Source organism: Canis lupus, chromosome 26 (genome assembly GCF_048164855.1).
Source record: "Canis lupus baileyi chromosome 26, mCanLup2.hap1, whole genome shotgun sequence".
NCBI lineage: Eukaryota > Metazoa > Chordata > Mammalia > Carnivora > Canidae > Canis > Canis lupus.
The window spans coordinates 7,160,981-7,183,220 of NC_132863.1; the positions used below are offsets into that span (position 1 = coordinate 7,160,981).

At 44.3% G+C, this 22,240-nt stretch overlaps 1 protein-coding gene across 3 annotated transcripts in view; it reads left to right on the plus strand.

The window, feature by feature from the left end:
* OVOL2 (ovo like zinc finger 2) overlaps positions 1-22,240 on the plus strand; it is a 78,389-nt gene that overhangs the window by 27,336 nt on the left and 28,813 nt on the right. The window contains exons 2-4 of one of the 3 annotated variants that reach the window (XM_072799945.1): positions 20,193-20,371; positions 21,036-21,863; positions 22,062-22,187. In XM_072799945.1, the coding sequence (XP_072656046.1) occupies positions 21,764-21,863; positions 22,062-22,187 (226 nt within the window). In that variant the 5' untranslated portion in view covers positions 20,193-20,371; positions 21,036-21,763. Of the gene's footprint in view, positions 1-20,192; positions 20,372-20,801; positions 21,864-22,061; positions 22,188-22,240 lie in introns of those variants that run through there. The other 2 variants (XM_072799944.1, XM_072799946.1) reach the window with 2 other exon arrangements.

The following is a 22,240-nucleotide window of genomic DNA, read 5'->3' on the forward strand; positions in this document are numbered from 1 at the left end:
GTGTAGGGAAAGGTGGGAATGTTGGGTTGGGAGCCACCAGCATTCAACTGCAGCCAGTTATAGTCATGAGGGAGCATGGAACCTTGTATTGCTGGATCTTCCACTTTTTTCTAGAAGCAAAGTAGCCATATTTTTATGTGAAATCTCCAGATTTCATACCCAGGCTACAAAATATGTCAGATTGCCAATTTGAGCTCCCTAATGCTGTGAATGAGAACACTGGATGAAATGTCATATTTGTCATTCATTGCACGTGTGTCTCTCCAAGCATCCTGAGGCTTTTGAAAGTGAATGATGGTCTGTCTATGGTTTGTTTCCAGCAAAGTCCAAATGGATCAGAGTCCATGCTTGAAGTTGTAAGTGTTGGTGGGGATATGGAGCAACCCCAATTCCCACACACTGCTAATGGGTGTGTGAACTGGTACAAGCATTCGGAGAACTCTCTGGCAATAAGCACCAAGACTGAGCATATACCTACCCTGTCCCTATGACCCAGAAATGCCACTCAAGGTAAATGTCCAAAAGAAATGCAATATATATTCACCAAGAGACATGCATTAGAATGTGCATAGAAGCGCTACTAGTAATAGTCAAATACTGGAATACAATGTCCATCAATGGTAGAATGGACAAACAAGGCATTCATCAATGGAGTATTTCCCAGCAGTACAACAAAACAAAACAAAACCCCAAGCAATAAACATTTATTGCTTGTTTGCTACATGCAATAACTAGATAAATCTCACAAATAAAATATTACGAAGGAATATTTTCCAAATGAAAATATTCCAAATGAAGGAATTGAACATGGAAGAGTCCATACAGTATGATATACAGCGTATAAGGGTCCTGGCTGTTGCACATCTCCAGCAACACTTGGTATATAAAGTTCAATCATAGGCAAAACTAATCTATGTTTAGGCATGACAGTGGTTAGTCTTGACAGGGTGGTGGTAAAGACTGAAGCATAAGGGGGTTTCCAGTGCACTTTTAAAAATATTTATTTATTTTATTTTTAATTTTTTAAAAGATGCTATTTATTTATTCATGAGAGACACAGAGAGAGAGGCAAAGACACAGGTAGAGAGAGAAGCAGGCTTCCTGCGAGGAGCCCGACACGGGACTCGATCCCAGGACCCCGGGATCATGACCTGAACCAAAGGTAGACTCAACCACTGAGCCACCCAGGTGCTCCTTATTATAGATAGATACATAGAGAGAGAGAGAGAGAGAGAGAGAGAGAGAAAGAGAGAGAGAGAGAGGCAGGGGTAGAGGAAGAGAGAGAATCCCAGGCAGACTCCCCTTGGGTGCCTGGAGCCCTACACCTGGCTTAATCCCACGGCCCTGAGCCAAAAACAAGAGTTAGATGCTCTACCATCTGAGCCACCCAGGCACCCACAGTGCCCTTTTTTTGATTTGTGCATTTTTCTTTATGCATGCTATGTTTTAAAAATATTATTTGGGGGCGCCTGGCTGGCTCAGTGATCAGAGCATGCGACTCTTAATCTCAGAGTTGTGAATTTGAGACCCATGTTGGGTAGTGAGATCACTTAAAAAGAAAATCTTAACAGAAAGTATTTTTTAAAAAGCAAAATTTGAAAAATGTAGCACTTCTTCAACCTGGATCCAAAAGGACAGCATTAACCTGGAACATGTCTCTGGGTGCTGACCACAAAGCCTTTGTTTTCTTAAATCATAGAGAATAGGGCAGTGCTCTGGGCAGCCTGCTGGTCCTTCTCTGGGATCTTTCCTCCATCTCCCCAAGTAGGGCTGTCAGACAAGGAGCTGCAGTCCTTCAGAACGGCCATGTGGTCTGGGCCTCTGCAGCCGTTACTGTAGAATGGAGCACTGAAAGAAATGACATCATATTCAGTGTGGATGTGGTGAGGTCAAAGCAGTGGTTCTCAGAGTAGGGCCCAAGAACAGCAGCAGTAGCAACAGCACAGGGAGCTTGTTAGAAATGCAAATTCTTGGGCCCTCCCCTGAGATGGAATGACTGGAGACTCTGGCACAAGGCTCTGGCAGTGAGTTTGCTAGCAAACCCTCTGGGGGATTCTGACACATGCTCAAATTTGAGAGCCATTGGCTTAGAAGGGTCGGCAAACTTTATCTGTAGAATGCCAGATAGTAAATATTTTAGGTTCTACAGGTCATATGGTCCCTGTGGCAATGATTCAGCATGCCACTGTAGAGCCTAAGCAGGCATAGGCGATCTGTAAACGAGGGGGCATGACTTGACGATTTGACTTAAGTTGGGTATTAGAGAATCAGGTGAATGCTTGGAGCATAAGGTAAATGCAGAGCAAAGGCTTTATTTTATTTTATTTTTTTTTTTTTTTAATTTTGGAGAAAGAGAATGTTCCCTGAGTCTCCATCTTCCCTATGGTCAGTCTGAAGTCTACACTAGGCACCCTCTGGCTCTTAGTTATGAGTTCTTTATCGTCTTTGGCTGAGCCCTTCCTTCCAGGTTCCTCATCTTACCTCCTGCATGCTATCTTGACAATCTGTGAAATTGTGTAATAAATTTTCTTTACGTATTAAAGTCTGATAGTAGGTAATAGAGCCACCTATCCTAGGTTGCCTCTGCATTTTGACTTGGGATAGTATTTGTTGGAGCCAGGGGGAAAGTATTGCATCCCAATATCAGCCTGGGCCGATCGGTGGGTGGATGTTTTTGGAGTAGGGGAAGGCTTCCAGTTTCCCTGAAGTCACCTTCAGGGGACAGACTGCTTTCGTGTAAATCCTGATCTGCCTGTTTGGGCTCAGATATTCCTGGAAGGAAAGTAGAAATCTGTTGCCTTTAATTTTACCTGGGTTTAATTGCAGTATTCAGTGGGAGCTGCTGGTAGCTTGTTTTATTTTGGGTTCAGAGAGTCTGGAGGGAGGAGCTTCAGCTGAACAAACTGGCCATCCTCTTTCCCCTAGGCTGCCGCCCTGGGCTTGGGGGTGCCTGGCCCCTTAGGGACCAGAGCAGCCTATACGGCTTTCCCTGCTATGTAAGCAGAGAATAATCCCCACTATGTCTCTGAGCATTCAGGTACTAGTGCCATAGAGCCAAGGTCAGCAAGCACCTCCTCTCTCTGTTCTATTCAGCACCCCTCCCCCAACCCCTGCCTCCACCAGCCATGGATTGGACGATGCTGCGATGCTGCGATGCTGCCCGCAGTGGTGAGGGCAGACCTCTCAGTCTACTGAATCAAATCCCAATCTCTTCCAGAAACCCCCTCACAGACATACCTAGAAATAATGTTTTACCACCCCTCTGGGCACCCTGAGCCCAGTCAAATTGACACATTACATTGAACTTCAGAATTCTCCCAGGCTCAGTCAGTGAAATGAAAATCTCATCACATCTCATTGGCTCTGAATGGGTAACATGCTACCCTGTGTGACTAGTGAAAGATTAATGCTAATTGGCTAGGTCTGATCCATCCATTGTGTTGGAGCTGGAGTGGGACCATTATGGAAACTGAGGGAGAGAGAGAGGGAATGAGGGAGGTGGTGTTTTTTTCTATTTATATATTGTTTTCATTTGTTTTTTTAATAATAAATTTATTTTTTATTGGTGTTCAATTTACCAACATACAGAATAACACCCAGTGTTCATCCCATCAAGTGCCCCCCTCAGTGCCCGTCACCCATTCACCCCCACCCCCGCCCTCCTCCCCTTCCATCACCCCTAGTTCGTTTCCCAGAGTTAGGAGTCTTTATGTTGTCTCCCTTTCTGATATTTCCCACACATTTCTTCTCCCTTCCCTTATATTCCCTTTCACTATTATTTATATTCCCCAAATGAATGAGAACATACAATGTTTGTCCTTCTCCAATTGACTTACTTCACTCAGCATAATACCTTCCAGTTCCATCCGCGTGGAAGCAAATGTGGGTATTTGTCGTTTCTAATGGCTGAGTAATATTCCATTGTATACATAGACCACACCTTCTTTATCCATTCATCTTTTGATGGACACCGAGGCTCCTTCCACAGTTTGGCTATTGTGGCCATTGCTGCTATAAACATCGGGGTGCAGGTGTCCCGGCGTTTCATTGCATCTGAATCTTTAGGGTATATCCCCAACAGTGCTATTCAACATAGTACTGGAAGTCCTAGCCTCAGCAATCAGACAACAAAAAGACATTAAAGGCATTCAAATTGGCAAAGAAGAAGTCAAACTCTCCCTCTTCGCCAATGACATGATACTCTACATAGAAAACCCAAAAGCCTCCACCCCAAGATTGAGGGAGGTGTTTTAAGGAAATCCAAACCCGGGTGCTGTTCCTGAGAGAGTGACCTGGATGTATCTTAGTTTGTGTTCCCCCAGGACCTGACCCTGAGCTGAGTATTCAAACGCAAGCAGTTTATTTGGGAGATGATTCCAGGGGAGTGGGGAAGCAAGGTAAGAAAGAAGAGAGCCAATAAAGAAAGAACGTGCTATCAAACAAATTCCTTCTGGGGGCAGCTGAAGCCCAATCCCACTGGGGAACTCTGGATACCGTGTAGAGCCTGCCTCAAAGCTATCCCAACAGAGGGGCAAGGAAACTGGAGTAGTTATCCAGCTTGTCTATCATGGATATAGAGCTTCTTCTAGGGTATTAATTCTCCAGAACTTCAGCTTGTCCTACATACCAGCTAACCTTGCTCTTATAAAGCCCACCTCCCACACAAAAAAGTCCTCAGGCAAGAGAATTTTTTTTAAAGATGTATTTATTTATTTATGAGAGAGAGAGAGAGAGAGAGAGAGAGGCAGAGACACAGGAGGAGGGAAAAGCAGTCTCCATGCTGGGAGCCCAATGCGGGACTCGATCCCGGGACTCCAGGATCGCACCCTGGGCCAAAGGCAGGCGCCAAACCACTGAGCCACCCAGGGATCCCAGGCAAGAGAATTTGGAGGTGTTTGCAGCAAGCAGCCACAATGTGTAGAGGTGAATGCCAAGGGGATGTGTGTGATGTGGCAGCAGCGTCTGCCACAGGATGCCAGGACAACGGATCTGCCAACCTTCCCCCATCCCATGCTAGGGATCCTTTCCCATAGCAGGTGTTGGGTCCTTCTCGGGATCCCCTGGGCAGGACACATTCTTCCTTCTGACAAATGAAAGAGAACATCAAGCCCATACCATAGAAATAAGAGAGTACCCAGGCTCCCCTGAACATTCAGCACACCTGATTTCAGAGGTACTGCCCTGTACAAGGGAAAAAGTTTGCAGGAAGGCACAGTGTTCTGGGCCACAAGCTAAAGATCTCAGAGTGGCATGGTGGACTCAGTTGACAGGAACAGATAAGCTGAGTTTGAGACATCTCCAACCTAAAGCACATGGACCAGGATTGGGAAGTGTGGACATCCAAACAGAACTCAGCACTGCTCCTGGAATGGGGCTTGAGCTCACACCCTGAAGCTTAAATGAAGAGTCAGATGCTTAACTAACTGAGCCATCCAGGTGCCCCCAAAATAATCTTTATTTTTAGAGCAACTTTAGGTCTACATCAAAATTACAGAGATAGTACAGATACCCTACACCCATTTTCCTTATTATTACCATCTTAAATGTGTAGTACATTTGTTATAATTAATCAATATTGACACATTATTATTAACTAAAATCTATGCTTTATTCACATCTCCTAGGTTTTTACTTAATGCCCTTTTTTCTATTCCAAGATCTATCCGGGACACTGCATTACATCTAGTGATCATGTCTCCTTAAGCTCTTTTTTTTTTTTTTAAGATTTTGTTTTTTTATTTGAAAGATAGAAAGTGTGAGAGAGTGCACATATGCGGGAGTAGGGGCAGAGGGAGAAGTAGGCTTCTCTGGGCAGGGAGCCTGATGTGGGACTCGATCCAGAACCCTAAGATCATGACCTGAGTTGAAGGCAAATGCTTAACTAAGCCACCCAGGTGCCCCTCTTAAGATCCTCTAGACTGTGACAGTTTCTCAGACTTTACTTGTTTTTGATGGCTTTGTCAGTCTTGAGGGGTAAAAACAGGTATTACGTAGAATGCTCCTTGTTGGACTTTACCTGAGATTTTTCTCATGATTAGACTGGGGCTATATGGGTTTTGGGGGGAAAGATAATGGAGGTAAATTGCCATTCTCATCGCGTTTTACTATTATCAGCACATATTATCCTCATGACTTATCACTGTTGATGCTGATCTTGACCACCTGGTTGTGACAGTGTTTGTCAGATTTCTCCACTATAAAGTTAATCTTTTCTATACTGTCCCCTTTGGAAGGAAATCACACTTGAGGAGTGGAGAGTGATGCTTCATTTTCTAGAAAATGGTGCAGAAGGCAGAATAAACACCCTTCCCAGAACAAGAGGTCTATGTCCTCCTCCCCAGAACTTGTCAGTGGGTTACACAGTGCAGAGCAAATAAAGATGTGCAGGGGTGGTCAGGGAAAGGAGGAATCAAGGATGACTTTGAGGTTCCTGGCTGAGGATGCCGAATGAATGCCATTTATCGAGACGGGGCAGCCTGGGGTAGGGACACCAGGAAGGAGAGGTAGAGGGGGAACAGCAAGATTTTTTCCAACTAACTAGGATATTTTGGGGACATTCAGATGGAATTAGCAAATAAACAACTGGATCTGGGGAAATGGGGAGCTCTAAGGAAGGCGGAGGTTGCACTTATGACTTTGAAGGTCATGAGATTTAACATTAAGGATTAGGTGAGATTTCCTTAGAGAAGAATAGGGAAGATGAAAACAGCCAGGATCAAGCTCTCAGGAAGAGCTGAGAATAGAGGCCAGGCTGGAGGGGGTTCCACGGGAGGAGGAATGAGCACAAAGTGAAAAAGTGTAGGCACTTATTGTAGAATATGGATTGTGGTTCTTGAAATTAAGCAAACATCTGCAGGGGTTTATAAAACTGATATGCTGGGGCCCAGAGTTTCTGACTCAGTAGGTCTACAATGGTGCCTGGGAACCTGCATTCTAACAAATTCCCGGGGTGATGCTGATGCCACTAGCCTGAGAATCACCGTCAGCATGAACTATGCTTGGGTATGAATGGGCGTGAAAGAACCAGCAGGGAGTGGGAGTAAAGGAGAACTTTTTAAAAAAAGATTTTATTTATTTATTTGAGAGAGAGCATGCATGAGAGAGCACAAGCAGGGGGAATAGCAAAAGGAGAGGGAGAAGCAGGCTCCCCATTGAGCAGGGAGCCTGATGGGAGACTTGATCCCAGGACCCTGGGATCACGACCTGGGCCGAAGGCAGACTTTCAACCAGCTGAGCCACCCAGGCATCCCTAAAGAACTTCTAAGGATTAGAGGTAACAGCATATTTGCTTGCTAGTGGGAGCAGCCAATAGGGTGGGGGAGATGGATGGTGCAGACCAGAAGGGGACAAATGAAGGGACAGTCCTTGGCAACGATTTGGATCATTGTAGAGACTTGGCCTCTGGTAGGCCTTGCTTCCTTTACCCCAAGGGAGCAAGTGTGCTGATTTTGAAGATTAGCAGTGGGAGATTGAGCAAGTTTGCTTGTAGTCTTGATAAAGAATGGAGATTTTATCTGCAAGCTTCTGTACTCTATATTCTCAAGGAAGAATGAAGGGAGAGTACAGTAAACGTTAGAGAGTTGAGGCAAAGGGAGAAGGTATGAACAAGTCATTTTAGGGGACAGGATTTCAACTTTCCTAGACTGGCCTAATAGAACTTTCTGTAATCAGGTATTGTTCTATAACCTGTGCTGTTCAATATAATAGCTGCCAGCCACATGACACAATTTGTACTTAATTAAAATCAAATAAAAATATAAATATAGTTCCTCGGCTCGCTAGTTACATCTTAAGGATCAATGGTGTGTTCTTAGAGAGACATAGTTGAGCTGTGGAGCTGTGCGGAGGGGTGCTTGAAGTTTGAGAAATCAGCAGCCCTGGTTTGTGATTTTTTCTCCATCAACATTCACCAGTTCAGCAACAGGCCCAGAGAATGTAGGTGATACGGGCATTTGGGATGAGCTTTTCTCAGATAGGTAGGACGAAGGGAGAGAGGGCTGAAGCATCAAAGGTATTAGGGATGGAGTGATTATAACAGAATTGTTGAATGTCTGCTTTTGGACTCCAGACAAGAGGAGCCATGAAGCCAGAAGGACTCTCAGATGTGTCCTTAAATGTAGAAATGACCCTAACAGAATAAAACACTTATCTTAGATTTTCTATAAATTCCATCCCAGGGATCCCTGGGTGGCACAGCGGTTTGGCGCCTGCCTTTGGCCCAGGGCGCGATCCTGGAGACCTGGGATCGAATCCCACGTCGGGCTCCCGGTGCATGGAGCCTGCTTCTCCCTCTGCCTTTGTCTCTGCCTCTCTCTCTCTCTCTCTGTGACTATCATAAATAAATAAAAAATTAAAAAAAAACATTTAAAAAAATAAAAATAAAAATAAATTCCATCCCAGAGATAAATTGTTGACAAGGGGAAGTTTCTCTTTATACAGCACTCCAGCTAGAGAATGATAGAATTAGAGCATCAACAATCTTTAAGTCACTGATGAAATAATGCTCAGATAAGCCATGCTCATTAACAGCTGCTAAAACCACAAAAAAGGACAGGATATTTTGTGTCTCTTGCTGGAAGAACCCAATACCACCTGATGTGTCCTTGGGGAAAAAAATCAATGCTGAATCTGATCAAGCTTCTAGATCCAACAACCAACCTACAGAACATGTTAGCATGAAGAAGATAGAATCAGTAAAATCTAGACTGGAAAATTCTACTAAGTAAACAACTTGCTTTCTTCAACAAATTAATTGCATAGAGAGAAAAAGAGATGGAAAGGCACATGTACAATAATGATACAGTGGTTATGTATGTTAGGTATTGTTATATTTTAGGAACACATACTGAAATATTATCAGCTGAAACTATATATCTGGGATGTATTTTAAAATAATCTCAGTAGTGGGAGCATAATGAAGGAAGAGGGTGGGGTGCCGGTTGGCTCAGTCAATGGAGCATGTAACTCTTGATCTCAGGGTTGTGAGTTCAAGCTCCATGTTTGAACATCGCTAAAAAAAATGCTCCATTCTAGACATTACTTAAAAAAAGAAAAAGAAAAGAAAAGAAAAGAAAAGAAAAGAAAGAAAAGAAAAGAAAAGGGGTGCCTGAGTAGTGAAGTTAGTTAAGCATCTGACTCTTGGTTTCAGTTTCAGTTCTGATCTCAGAGTTGTGAAACTGAGCCCCACACCGACTCCTCATTCAGCAGGGAGTCTGCTTGAGATTCTCTCTGCCTCTCCCCCACCATTCTCTCTCTCTATCTCAAACAAATAAATAACTCTTTAAATAAGAAAGAAAGAAAGAAAGAAAGAAAGAAAGAAAGAAAGAAAGAAAGAAAGAAAGAAAGAAAGAAGAAAGAAAGAAAGAAAGAAAAGAAAGAAAGAAAGAAAGAAAGAAAGAAAGAAGAAAGAAAGAAAGAAAGAAAGAAAGAAAGAAAGAAAGAAAGAAAGAAAGAAAGAAAGGGAAAGAAAGGGGGCCATCTGATGATTAGTATAGCTGGTGATGGGTACCTGTGGCTTCATTATACTATTCTTTTCACTTTATGAATATTTGAAGTTTTCCATAATAAAAACATTAAATAAAAATAACCCCTTCTATACTGGATACTCTTTCTAGATCTAAATATGCATCCCTCCTTCATTTAGTAGCCAAGAATCTTGAATTCTCTCTGCTGGTTTTCTTGCATCCTTACTTTCTGCTCATGCCTTTAGCCATGCAGTCCTCCCTCTGCCTGTGTACCTTCCCCAGACCTGCTCAGACCAAGATCCCTGGGACCTGCACTCCCTTGACCCTGTCGGCCACATCCACCTTCCTAAACCTCTGCCAACCAGGATGACTGGAGTCAGACAATGGCTCACACCCAGGCTGTCCACATCCTGGCTTGATTTTACCAGAGAATCCCTTTTATTCTCCATCTTCCCACCTCTAAGATGATGATAATAGTAGTATATACCTTCTTCAGTATTTATTCCTATGGAACAATCCACCCCCAAATTGAGGAATTTGAAACACTGTTTATTATCTCCTATGGTTCTGAGGATTGATGGTCTCAGGTGGGTGGCTATTGTTGGGGTCCCTCAAGAGGCCACAGTTAGATGGTGCCCAGGGCTTGGGTTGCCTTCACTTAACTGTCTGGCCCTAAACTGGGGTGGCTGGAGTAGCTAGAACTGGTCAGGTATTTCTCTCTCTTTCTTCATGTGGCCTCCTCTGTAGCTAGCCTGAGTTTCTTCTCAGGATACTCGGACTTTTTATCTGACAGCTTGCTTCCCCCAGAGTGAGCATTCAAGAAGACAGGAAGTGGAAAGCTTAAACTGTAGCAGATATTTTTCTTTCATTATAAAAAATATGAAAAGGAAAAGTTGTAGGAATTACTTTGGTTGCTCAAGTTTGTCTTCAAAGGCCATGCTCTTTCTTTTTGCTCTGCTAACATTGGCATCTGGGCTTTCAACATCATGTTGGTATCCTCATGGTCACAAAATAGCTGCCACACCTCCAGACATCAAATCTGAGCAGGGTTCTATTTAGCACTCATTGGATGAAACTATATGTCACATGGCCAGAATTACCTGAAAGGGAGCCTAAGAAAGAGATAATGGAGCTTGGTACGTTACTGTGCCACACAATATTGGAGGTCCATTATCAAGGAAAAGTAGGGAATGGATATTTAGTTGACAAAAATGGTGCCAGATTATATCGCCCACATTTATGTGTGTAGGTCATTGTTGGGTACATGGTGGGTGGTAGATGTGAGATGGTGGCCATCAAGGATTGGGAAGTCAGGACTCCAGGTCACCTCTACTAAGGGACGTTTCTTACTCTTCATCTTGTAACAGAATTAACAACCACATCCTCTGCCCAACAATACCCAGTACAGACTTTTATCAAAGCACTGAGGGTACCTGGCTGGCTCAGTGAGAAGACCATGTAATTCTTGATCTCAGGGTCATGAGTTCAAGCCCCATGTTGGTCATAGAGATTACTTAAAAAAATAATAATAATTTGGAAGGCACTAGGACTCAGTTTTTCTGTCTCCTTTTTCTAGATTGTGACCCTTTGAAGTCAGGAACCAGGGTTTGTTCACTTTGGGTCCTCATCACCTAACACAGGTTAGGGAAATGGATGTGATACTGAGTTACAGGTTTGAGGAAAGTTTTGAGGGCAGAAGGCCTACTTAGGAAGAGTGAGGGAAGTCAGAGAAAGAGAAAACAAATCAGAAGAAACAATCAGGATGAGTCAAAGTTTTCTTGAAAAACAGGAACATAAGGGATATTAGCACATAAAATTACTTTTGCTGATTCTGTAAAAAGAATAATAAAAAAAGATACAGAAAGTGGTTAAAGAAAATCGAAATGAGGAGTAAGCACAAAAGGAAGGGAGAAAAGAGAGGGAAGAAGGAAAGGAGGGGAGGTATTTGTTTCATGGGGCGGCTATAACAAATTACCACAAATTTGGTGGCTTAAAACAATAGAAATTTATTCTTTCATAGTTCTGGAGTCCAGAAGTCTGAAATCAGTATCCATTGGCTAAAATCAGAGTGTTGGCCGGGCTATGCTCCCTCAGGAGACTCTAGCCCTCTTGGAGGGTCTGGTGGCCATTGGCATTACTCAGCTGTGACCACATCACTCCAGACCCTGCCTCTCTGGTCACATGGCTTCTGCCTCTCTTTCTGTGTGACATCTCTCTGTCACTCTCCTATAGGGACACTTGTGATGGCATTTAGGCCCCCACTCCAGATAACCTAAGATAATCTCCTCATCTTAATATCCTTAATGTAATTACATCTGCAAAGTCCCTTTTTCCAATAGTATCTCATTCTGGCTTCCCGGGATCAGGGCATGAATTTCTTTAGGGTCGGGAACATTTTTCAGCCTGCTGCAATTGAAGAGACAAAGGAAGAGGAGAGAACATGACTGTGTCATCCTCCCTCCCCCACTTGAAAGGCCACCTTCTTTCAGAACAGTATTGCCCCCAAATCATTCTTTCAGCCATTATCTGTAGGATTTTAGCTCTACGTATGCCACACCTATGTCATCATATGGTGGCCACTAGAATGGGCTACTCACATCTCCGACTACAGGGAGGTGGTCAGCCTTGGGTTCCCACTGCTGCTCTCTGAAATCCATCACTGCATTGGGGGTTTGGCCATGCTTCCCATGGCTTGTTTCAGCTGGTGTCACATGCAACTGCATGAAGGGAGAAGAGGGGTCACTCAGGTTAGAGAGGAGGGCAGAGGTCCAGGATCCAGAGAACAGTGAGGACCCTCTGCTAGAGGTAAGGGAGGGAGAATAAGATGGCTTTGTGGCAAACCCCTCACATTGGGATGGACCTTTGAGTCAAAATAAAGACAATAAAATCATGTCACATCGTCTTCCACCCTGGTTTGTGGATCTGGATTTATATATACCTATAAGCATCTTAAGAATATTACATTGGTAATTTTTAAAAAGAATATTATTTATTTGTTTATTTATTTGAGAGAGAATGAGAGTAGAAGCAGAGGAAGAAGGAGAAGCAGGCTCCCCACTGAGCAGGGAGCCCAGATATGAGGCTCAATCCCAGGACCCTGAGATCGTGAACTGAGCTGAAGGCAGTCGCTTAACCAACTGAGCCACCCAGGCATCCCTAGATCAGTAACTTTTATAGTGATAGTCAATTCACTCCCAAGTCATCCATTTACATTTATATTTTTGTGGTACCCAAAATGATAGAGATTGGTTGTTTCACATGTATGCAATTAATTTACTTGCCCTCTGTCTCACAGAAGTAAGCTGAAAAGTGACTGTGGTCTGGTGACTTGGAAAACCAGCTTGCAGTTTATTGGGAAAGAACACATTGCCTTTTCCATGAATCACGGGAGTATAGAGAAGGAAGGCAGTGTCATTTAAAAAAATGTTTAGTTGAAATTCTTGGCAGCAAGTGAGAATGCATAATTCTAACCGGCTTAAGCAAAAGAAAGAGACCAAGATAGAAGAATTTACTTGACCATTAGACTTGCTCCAGGCAGGCATAGGGCCAGGACTATCATGAGAAACTCGGTCTCTCTCCCATCTCATTGCTTTGCTCTCTCTGTGTTGGCTTCAACGTCAGGCAGCTCCTGGTGGCAAAGGTGGCTGGCTGTCCTGGGCTCCTATCCCATCCTCTCTCAACCTCAGGGAAAGGGTCTCAGTTTGGATCTCTTATGTCTGCCCTTGAAGCAATCACTGTGGCCAAGGTGAAGGTTCTAATTAGCCAGGTTAGATTCCCGCCTCCCACAGAAAGGGTGGAGTCAGCCTGCCCAGAACTGCATGTTCAGTTACTTGAAGAAGGCAGGTGAAAACACCAGGTGTCCTCCTTAGGTTGACTCTTCCCTTCCCCACACTCACAGATGTGCCTGGGACCAGGGAGAACTCAATAGTGTGAAAGATACACTGAGACCTTGTTCTCAGAAAACTCAGTGTGTTTACAAATTGAGTAACCCACAGGCAAGGGGGTGCCTGCCCCAACGGCACATCCCAAACCGACTGGGAGCCCTGATGGGTGGACTCACTGCTGGTTTCTGCTGAGCTCAGGATGCACATTCTTGGCATCATAGTGCATCCCTAATGAGGGGCTTAAGACCAGGGGTTCCTGACTTTTCTAAACCTTTGTTTTCTCTCTTGTGAAATGGGTACAAAATGAGCATTTCTCTCTCACAAAAGATTGTCTAGTGAAACAATATGTCTAGGGCATATTACCCAGTGTGTTGATCAGAGAAGGCATTTGATTAACGTTGGCCATTCTTATTTGAACAATAGGCAAACACTTCCTACAAACACATTCGCAAATCTGATTCCATTAGATTCTCATAGTAACCCTGTGCAGTAAGTGAGAGACACATTATTTTCCCATTTTAGGGATGCTCAAAGAATTTTAGGGAGGCTCAAAGAATTTAAATGATTTTGCCATATCCTTAGGGCTTCTCAGTGGCAGAGCCAGTTAAAGCCAAGTTGTTGGCTTCTCCATGCTACCCCCGTTACCCTCAAATCACAATGCTGACCAAGAGAAAGTAGGGATGCCTAAGGACAGCCTTCCAGAACAACACAGGCTATTCATGCCAGTCATCGTAGTCTAGACCAACCCTGACCAACAGAAATACAAAAAGAACCACAGATGTAATGTTAAATTTTCAAGTTGCCGCACAAGAGTCAAAGCAAAACAAAACAAAAACCCCAAATAACAAACAAACAAACAAAATAAGTGGAAGTTGATCTAACACTAATATTTTATTTAACCCAATATATCCATGATATATCATTTCAATGTGTAAATCAGTATACAAAACTTTTTTTTTTTTTTTAATCTGGGACTTCTCTATTACATGCATTACATGCATGTCCTTTTTTTTTTTTTTAAGATTTTATTCACCCATTTCATGAGGGACACACAGAGAGAAAGAGATGCAGAGACACAGGCAGAGGTTAGAAGCAGGCCCCATGCAGGGAGCCCGATGTAGGACTCGATCCCAGGACTCCAGGATCACGCCCTGGACTGAAGGCAGTGCTAAACCAGTGAGCCACCGGGCTGCCCAGTATACAAAACTATTAACGAAATATTTTAGATTTTTTTTCACAGTAAGTTTTCAAGATCTGGTGTGCATTTAACACTTACAGCACGTCTTTGTTCAGATCAGCTACCTACATGTGACCAAAGGGTGGTTTTGTTTTGGACAGAGGCAGACAAGGCATACACTAGAGTTCCAGAAAAGCAGGAGTATGAAAGACAGGGAACTAGGGGGAGAGAGATGTGGATTTTGCCTTAATGGGTTTAACAAGTACCTTGCAAATTAGACATTTAAAATAAGCACACGTATTTTGTGCATTAGTGTTGTTTTTATTCTGAATTACAGTGAAGCGGGGATGATGAGACACCATAATCCTGTCCTGGATTAGAGGACGACCAACCAAAGGTCTTTTTTTTTTTTTTTTTAAGATTATTTATTTATTTATTCATGAGAGACACAGAGACAGAGAGAGAGAGAGGCAGAGACAGAAGCAGGCTCCACGCAGGGAGCCCGACGTGGGACTTGATCCCGGGCCTCCAGGACCACACCCTGAGCCGAAGGCGGGGCTAAACCGCTGAGCCACCCGGGCTGCCCCAACCAAAGGTCTTAATGCTGTCCGGGGGACAATGCCAATTACAGAATAGATGAGCCAATATGTGGCAACAGAACCCACTGTAGCTAGTTGAATCAGAAAAACAGTTCATTAAAGGATGTTAGGTGGCTCTTGGAACCTCCAGGGCACCAGAGAATCCATCAGTCTCGGAAAGGAGAAGCCTGAAACAGTTCCTGGCTTCTCCAGTAGGGGCTCTGTCGTTGCCATTTGTAGCCCAGAGCACCTGAGCTCCTACCATCCTCCCCGAGCACCCCAGCACAGAGCACTGGACATGGCCACACAGACCTTCCTTCCTAAATGGAGTCTGTGGGTATATCCCAGTTGTAGAAACTGAGTCACATTCTTGTAGCCCGTAGCAAGGGGGTCTGGAAAAGCTATTTTCTGGCAAGTGAGACTCGTAACAGAGAACTACCCAGAAGTCAAGGTGAACAAAGAATATTGGGTTTCCTCAAGCACGGTGCTTGTCCACCACGCCAGTTACTCTGGTTTTCTCTTTTATTTTTATTTATTTATTTATTTAAAGTAGGCTCCATGCCCAACATGGGGCTTGAACCCTGAGATTGAGAGTTGCATGCTCTACCTACTGAGCCAGCCAGGAGCCCCTGGTTTTCTCTTTTAAAAATTATTGTGAAATACATCACACAGACAAGAGTGATTATAATATATGTACATGGTTAAATAATAATAATGATTATTCTTATCCTCCCGGTTGAGGAAAACAGCATTATTAGTACTATGGAACCGCTGTCCCTATTTGTCCCTCCCTAATTTTATCTCTCTTTCCAAGTGACCACCACTATCCTGACTTTTGTATCATTTTCTTGCTTTGCCTGTTGTTTTTTTGAGATTGAGATATAATCGACATATGACAGTTTATTAGTTTTAGGTGTTTAATGTCATGATTTGATACACGTATATTTTGCAAAATGATCACCATAATAAGCTCAGTTAATAGCGCCACACATAAATATATATCTTTTTCCTTGTGATAACTTTTAAGATTTACTCTCCCAGCAACTTTTGACTTTTTTTAAATTAAGCTTTTTATTTTGAGATCATGTAGATTTACATGCAATTGTGTACCTTTCATTCAATGTCCCTCAGTAGTAAATTTTATAGCACTAGAGTAGAGTATCACCAACCAGCAGGATATTGACATTGAGACAATCCACAGGTCTTTCTCAGATTGATAGTTTGACTTATACTCATTTGTGTGTGTGTATGTGTAGTTCTATACACTTTATCACGTGTGCAAGCTTAGGTATCGACTGCCACAGATCCTGAACACTTCCAGCACAAGGGTCCCTTATGTTGCCCTTTTATAAATCCTTAATTTCTGACAACTAACCAGTGATCTTTTCCCCAATTTTATTACATAAATGGAATCAGATAATACATAACCTTGGGATTGCTTTTTTTAACTCAGCATACCTCTCTAGAGACTCTTCCAGGTGGCTGGTTGGTGCTTAATGGTTTTAATGGGTGCGTTTGAATTCCTATATCAAGATATTGTTTACTTTCACTTTTAAAAATATTTTATTTATTTATTCATGAGAGACACAGAGAGAGGCAGAGACATAGGCAGAGGGAGAAGGAGGCTCCCTGTGGGGAGCCCAATGTGGAACTCGATCCCTGGACTCCAGGATCACGCCCTGAGCCGAAGGCAGAAGTTCAACCACTGAGCCACCCAGGCGTCCCTACTTTGATTCATTTTTAATAATAATTTGAATCTTATAGCACAATTCTTCTGTAACTTGCTTTTTAAAAAAAATATTTAATTTATTTATTCATGAGAGACACACAGAGAGAGGAGAGACATTGGCAGAGAGAGAAGCAGGCTCCACTCAGGGATCCCTATGCGGGACTTGATCCCAGGACTCCAGGATCATGCCCTGGGCCAACTGCAGATGCTCAATTGCTCAACGGCTGAGCCACCCAGGCATCCTTGTAATTTGCTTTTTTTCATTCAACAATATGTTTTTGAGATTTACCTTTGTTAATGTGTGGGCCACTCATTTCCACTGGATGCATTTATCACAATATATTAATCCAATGGGTTATGGATGGGCATTCCAGTTGTATTCAGATTTTTATTTCCAGTTGTATTCAGATTCATCATTCACATGAATGATGCTACTGTGAATATTCTTGCCTGTAATTCTAGGGGCAAAAGTGCAAGACTTTTTCTAAATTTAAAAAGTTGGAGTTTCTGGCTTATTCAATATGTGCATGTCTAATTTTACCAGATAAAAATCCAACTCTTTCCCAAAATGTTTGAATCAATCTCTACACCTATTAGCAATGCATTAATTTATTGTTCTTACATCCAAAGCGACACTTAGCAGGAATGGCAAACCTTTTAATTTTGGCAGTCTGGTAAACATGAAATAGAATTTCATTATCATTTTAATTTGCATTTCCCTGTTTACTAATGAGATTGAGCATCTTTTTATATGTTGATGGTCATTCATGTTTTCTCTTCTGAAAAATGCCTGTTCATGTCTTTTGCCATTTTTCAAAAATGTTTCTTTTTCTGACATTTGAATTCTTTATGTTATCTGAATTCTGATCATTTATATGCCAAATGTGTTGCAAAATTTCTCTCAATTTATGATTTAGTTTGTCATTCTCCTTACTGTGTCTTTTGATAAATGGTCATTCTTAATTTTTCCACAGACAGATTTATAAATTTGTGTGTGTGTGTGTGTGTGTGTGTGTGTGGTTTGTTCTTTGTGTCTTAAGAAATTCTGCTCCAGGGTAGGGGGATGGGTAACTGGGTGATGGGCATTAAGGAGGGCACTGATGTAACAAGCCCTGAGTTGTTATATGCAACTAATCAATTACCGGACTCTACCTCTGAAACTAATAATATGGCTATATGTTAATTAATTGAATTTAAATAAAATAAGTTTTAAAAAATAAAAAATTCTCCATGTGCATCAATTGTACTTCAATAAAAATAAAATTCTGCTCTAAGTTATGATCATAACGTTATTCTCCGTTACCTATCTATCTATGCATATGTATACACATACACATTTAAACATTTAATCCACTGGAACTTGGTATGTGTGTGCATTATTCAATTTCCTTTATTTTTCCCCAAATGGATAATCTATCATTTCCATTCCACATCTCTCCCCACCCTTCTGCAATGCCCTGTCTCATAAATCAAAAGTCCACATGTGTGTAGTGTGTTCCTGGGCTCTCTACTCTTGTGCGGTGGTCTAGCTGTGCACGCTATTTTAATTACTATTGATATCTGATAGAGTGAATCTATACACCTTGTCCTTCAGGAGTCTTTTGGCTATTCTTTCACATAAGCTTTAGAACAAGTTTGTCAGATCTCCGAAAAAGATCTTTTTTTCAAGTATTAAATCCACAGATGACTTTGGAATGTTGTTGACATTCAGAAATGCAATTGACACACAGATTTTCTATAAAACAACCTTACAAAACTCTCTTATTAATTCTAATAATTTGTCTCTAGATTCTTCTGTTCCCCATAAAGCTAATCATACTGACTACAAATGAGGAGAGTTTTGCTTTTTCCTTTATGATCTTTATATTTTTATTTCTTTTTCTGTCTTCCTCTATCCATAAAAAACTCGGTCGGTCTCATGCGAAGTGGAGTGTTGAGAGTAGGTAGCTTGGTCTTGTCCTGGGGTGCTGCCTCCTACAATTTTTGTAAAAATTGATCAAGCTGTGTACTTATGATTTGTACATTTTTAAAAACACTGTTATATTTTGGTAAAAACTAAAAAACAAAACAAAACAAAACTTTTTTAGGACCATTTCCCCATCATCCTAACCTCTCCTTACCCACTAAAGATACCACTGAGCAGGTTTGTACCTGTCTATTTTCTATCTGACTACACATTACTGGAGAAAAGAAGTCTTAAGTGAGAACACCCATACCTATTTCCATGCATTTGAAGACCTGCCAGGGGGAGGGGGCACAGGCAGAGTCTCAGCACCCCCAGAGGGAAGAATGCAGAGGAGAGATGGAAGTGCAGGCAAACAGACTTCCACAAAGCAGAAGGAAAAGCTTTCTAACAGAACTGTTGCCTAACCAGAATAGATTTCTTTTTGAAAAAGTAAGCTCCCGGCACTGTAGGTATTCAAAGAGGGCCGGACACATCCCCACTAAGGACTCTAGAGAGGGCCCCCCCCCACACAACTGGTGGAGAGGTGAGGGACAGGCTGTGGGCCAGATCAGGACTGCTGTCTCTTTCAACCACCAGCTTTGAGGTTTTTAAAGAATTGAGCTTATTTCTTAATCTACTTTTAGGGAATGCTCTATTAGCTCCCCATAACACTTAGAAAAGTAACCCTAAAATAAAGAAGAGTCAACAAAAGCAAAACATAGAAAATATTAATACTGATAAATCCCTCTCGAGTCCGATCAAGGAAAAAAAAAAAAAAAAAAAATGAAAGAAAGCTAACACATTAGAATTCCTTTCTCCCAAAGAAACAGCCAGCAAATATCAAGGTAAGCGTGCAAACAACCGTCGTAGAAAAAAGTGTAGTTATTTTTTTCATCCCGAATATCCTAAACGATGCACTGCTTCTTGATTTTCTAGCCTTATATCCTGTCATTTTATACTTTTTTCAGATAAAGGACAAAGTGGTCAGGCATTCATTGATTTGAAATCCAATAAAAGAAAAAAAAATGTTAATGGGGTTGACTGCCTTTTTCACAACATGAGCAATTTTGAAGAAGGCAAGTCTTAAAGATTTTTATGAGATGGGAGTTACTTCTGTGATTTCGTAGTTTTCTCTATTTTACTTTCACTCAACCAATTTCTAGAAATTCTTCAGTTTGTTGGTAGATAAAAATACGTTCTGATTCTCCCATAAGCTGCGCCATCAGCCTCATAGACTAGAAAGAAGCCTCGCTTCCTCGTGCCGCTAGAGAAATGTCTTCCTTCACCGGATCAAAGTCTGTTTTCTTCTTCGTTGATTGTTCTCAGAAAATCTGGAGTCCAGACAGGCTTGAGCCAGGAGAGGGTGACCCCTTGAGGGCGGACCCCGCGGCAGGGCGCTTCTCTTCCCTTCTCAGACCCAGGAGAGCTGCGCCCCCTCTCCGCGCGCGGGGAGAGGACTGAGCTGAGCCGAGAAATCCGTTACCAGGCTGCTGTGTCCCCAAGGGCCATTCCAGCGCGGAAGAGGACCGGGCGAACCGCTGTGTTGATCCTCGGCCCTGTGGGCTGGGCGCGCGGCGGGTCAGGTTACAGACAGGTGAGTCCGGCGGCAGGGCGAGCCGCGGGCGCCGGGGAACTCCGGGCTGGACGTGCCCCGCAGTCCCCGGAGGGGTGCGCCCCCCGCCACGGCGGGGTCACAGCTGCGCATCCCCGGGCGCACCCGAGCAGGGGCCGAGAGGGACCGCGCGCGCGCCCCACGAGCCGGCTCTGCGGCTCTGGGAAACTTGGCATCTTTCTCTTACCAACTCCTCTTCCTTCTCTCCCAACTCCCCCTCCAGGTATAAAGACAGAGAGGAAAGCCAAAGCCAAAAATAAATAGAAAGCTCTGCAGCCACCTCCCCAGTAGCAGCCCATCTTCACTTTATTGGGAAACGGATTCCCAGCCTCGGGATTTGGGGAGCGGGCGGTTAGGGGGGGGAGACCCTAATGGGAGGGGGTAAGGGTGAGAGATTTGTGACGAAGCCGCGTTTGTATAACATGCCCTTGGCTTTTGTTTCCATTGTGTGTTTATTTGGGGGTCGGTGGGGCTCTTGGGGTGGTAGGTCTTGGGGTGGCAGCTGCTTTTTCCTAGATTGTATGGCACAAATCGGTAATAACGACGTGTTCTAAAGCTGCCGAACTTTAAATCTTATTGTGTTTATTTGGGGGGAGTGTTGTAAATGATGGTAAGCTGAAGCCCCCCAAAACCCCCCCTTTACCAGATCAGAGTCCTGGAGAGTCTCTCTGCCGCCTCCACCTTCCGCCCGCCGAGCTTTCAACTAGCCGGGGAAACCATCTACCAAGTCCGGAGGGACTGAGCCATTTTCTTGATTGCCTGTCGGAGACAAATCCACCTGGGGGCGGGGAGGGGGGTGCCACTGGCAGGAAGCTCCAACTCTTCGGATGGATGCCCCGGGAGGCGGGCCTGGGGACTCACCTCTAAGAATTTGCCCTGGGGTTCCTGTGAGGGGGACCGGAGCAAGAGGCTGATTTAAAAAAACGTTCTTCCCTTTTTAAAAAGGGGAGGGGGGGAAGAATCAGACGTTAAATTCTTTTGCAAACATTCATGCCTAAGGAAGGGCTGGAACAGGCAGCCCCGGCCGCCGGAACCGGTCGGACAGGTAGCGAGCTTGTTGACACCGTTATGTTGCAGGGCGCATGCTCACTCCCAAGTTTCCTGGTGCCTTTTCTATTCCACCTTATGAAACTTTTTCCTCGGCGTGGTCTCACCCGCGATTTAAGGCATAGGTGTCGCCGAGCCTGGAGGCTGGGAGTCGCCGGGCGTGCGGGGGAGAGGCCTGGGCCGCGGCGCGGCGGGGGCTGGAGGGAGAGGGCCAGCGAGGCGGGAAGGTGGGCTCTGGCCGCCGGGAGCCGGGCACCGAGCCCCCGCCGCAGCCTGTAGCGGGGAGCAGGGGAGGAGGGGGCCGCCGGCCGCGGAGGGGGCCGCACGATGCCCAAAGTCTTCCTGGTGAAGAGGAGGAGCCCGGGGGTCTCCGTCCGCAGCTGGGATGAGCTCCCAGACGAGGAAAGGGCAGACACCTACATCCCAGGTGAGCGCCGCGCGGGGGCCGGGCCTGGGCGCGGGAGTCCCGGGGTGGGGGCAGGGGGCGCCGGGTCCCCTCGGCTCCTCGGCGAGGGCTGGGCTCCCCACCGCATGCCCCCCTTTTGGGGTGGGGGAGGTCCCAGGCGCGGGAAGACCGAGTGAGGGGCTGGAGAACCCGCGACGCCCTGCGCCCCCTTCCCCCTAGTGGGCGCCCGTAATTGCCCGGCGGCGGGACCGTTGACTGCCGCGCGGGCCCAGGTGGCCCAGGACGGGAGACTCAGCCCCACGTCCTCACGGGGGTGCACCAGGATCCGCCAGGCCCGCGGGCTAGGTGGGTTGAGTCAGACCCCGGCCCCCCAGCCCAGGGAGAGGAAACTTGGCGCG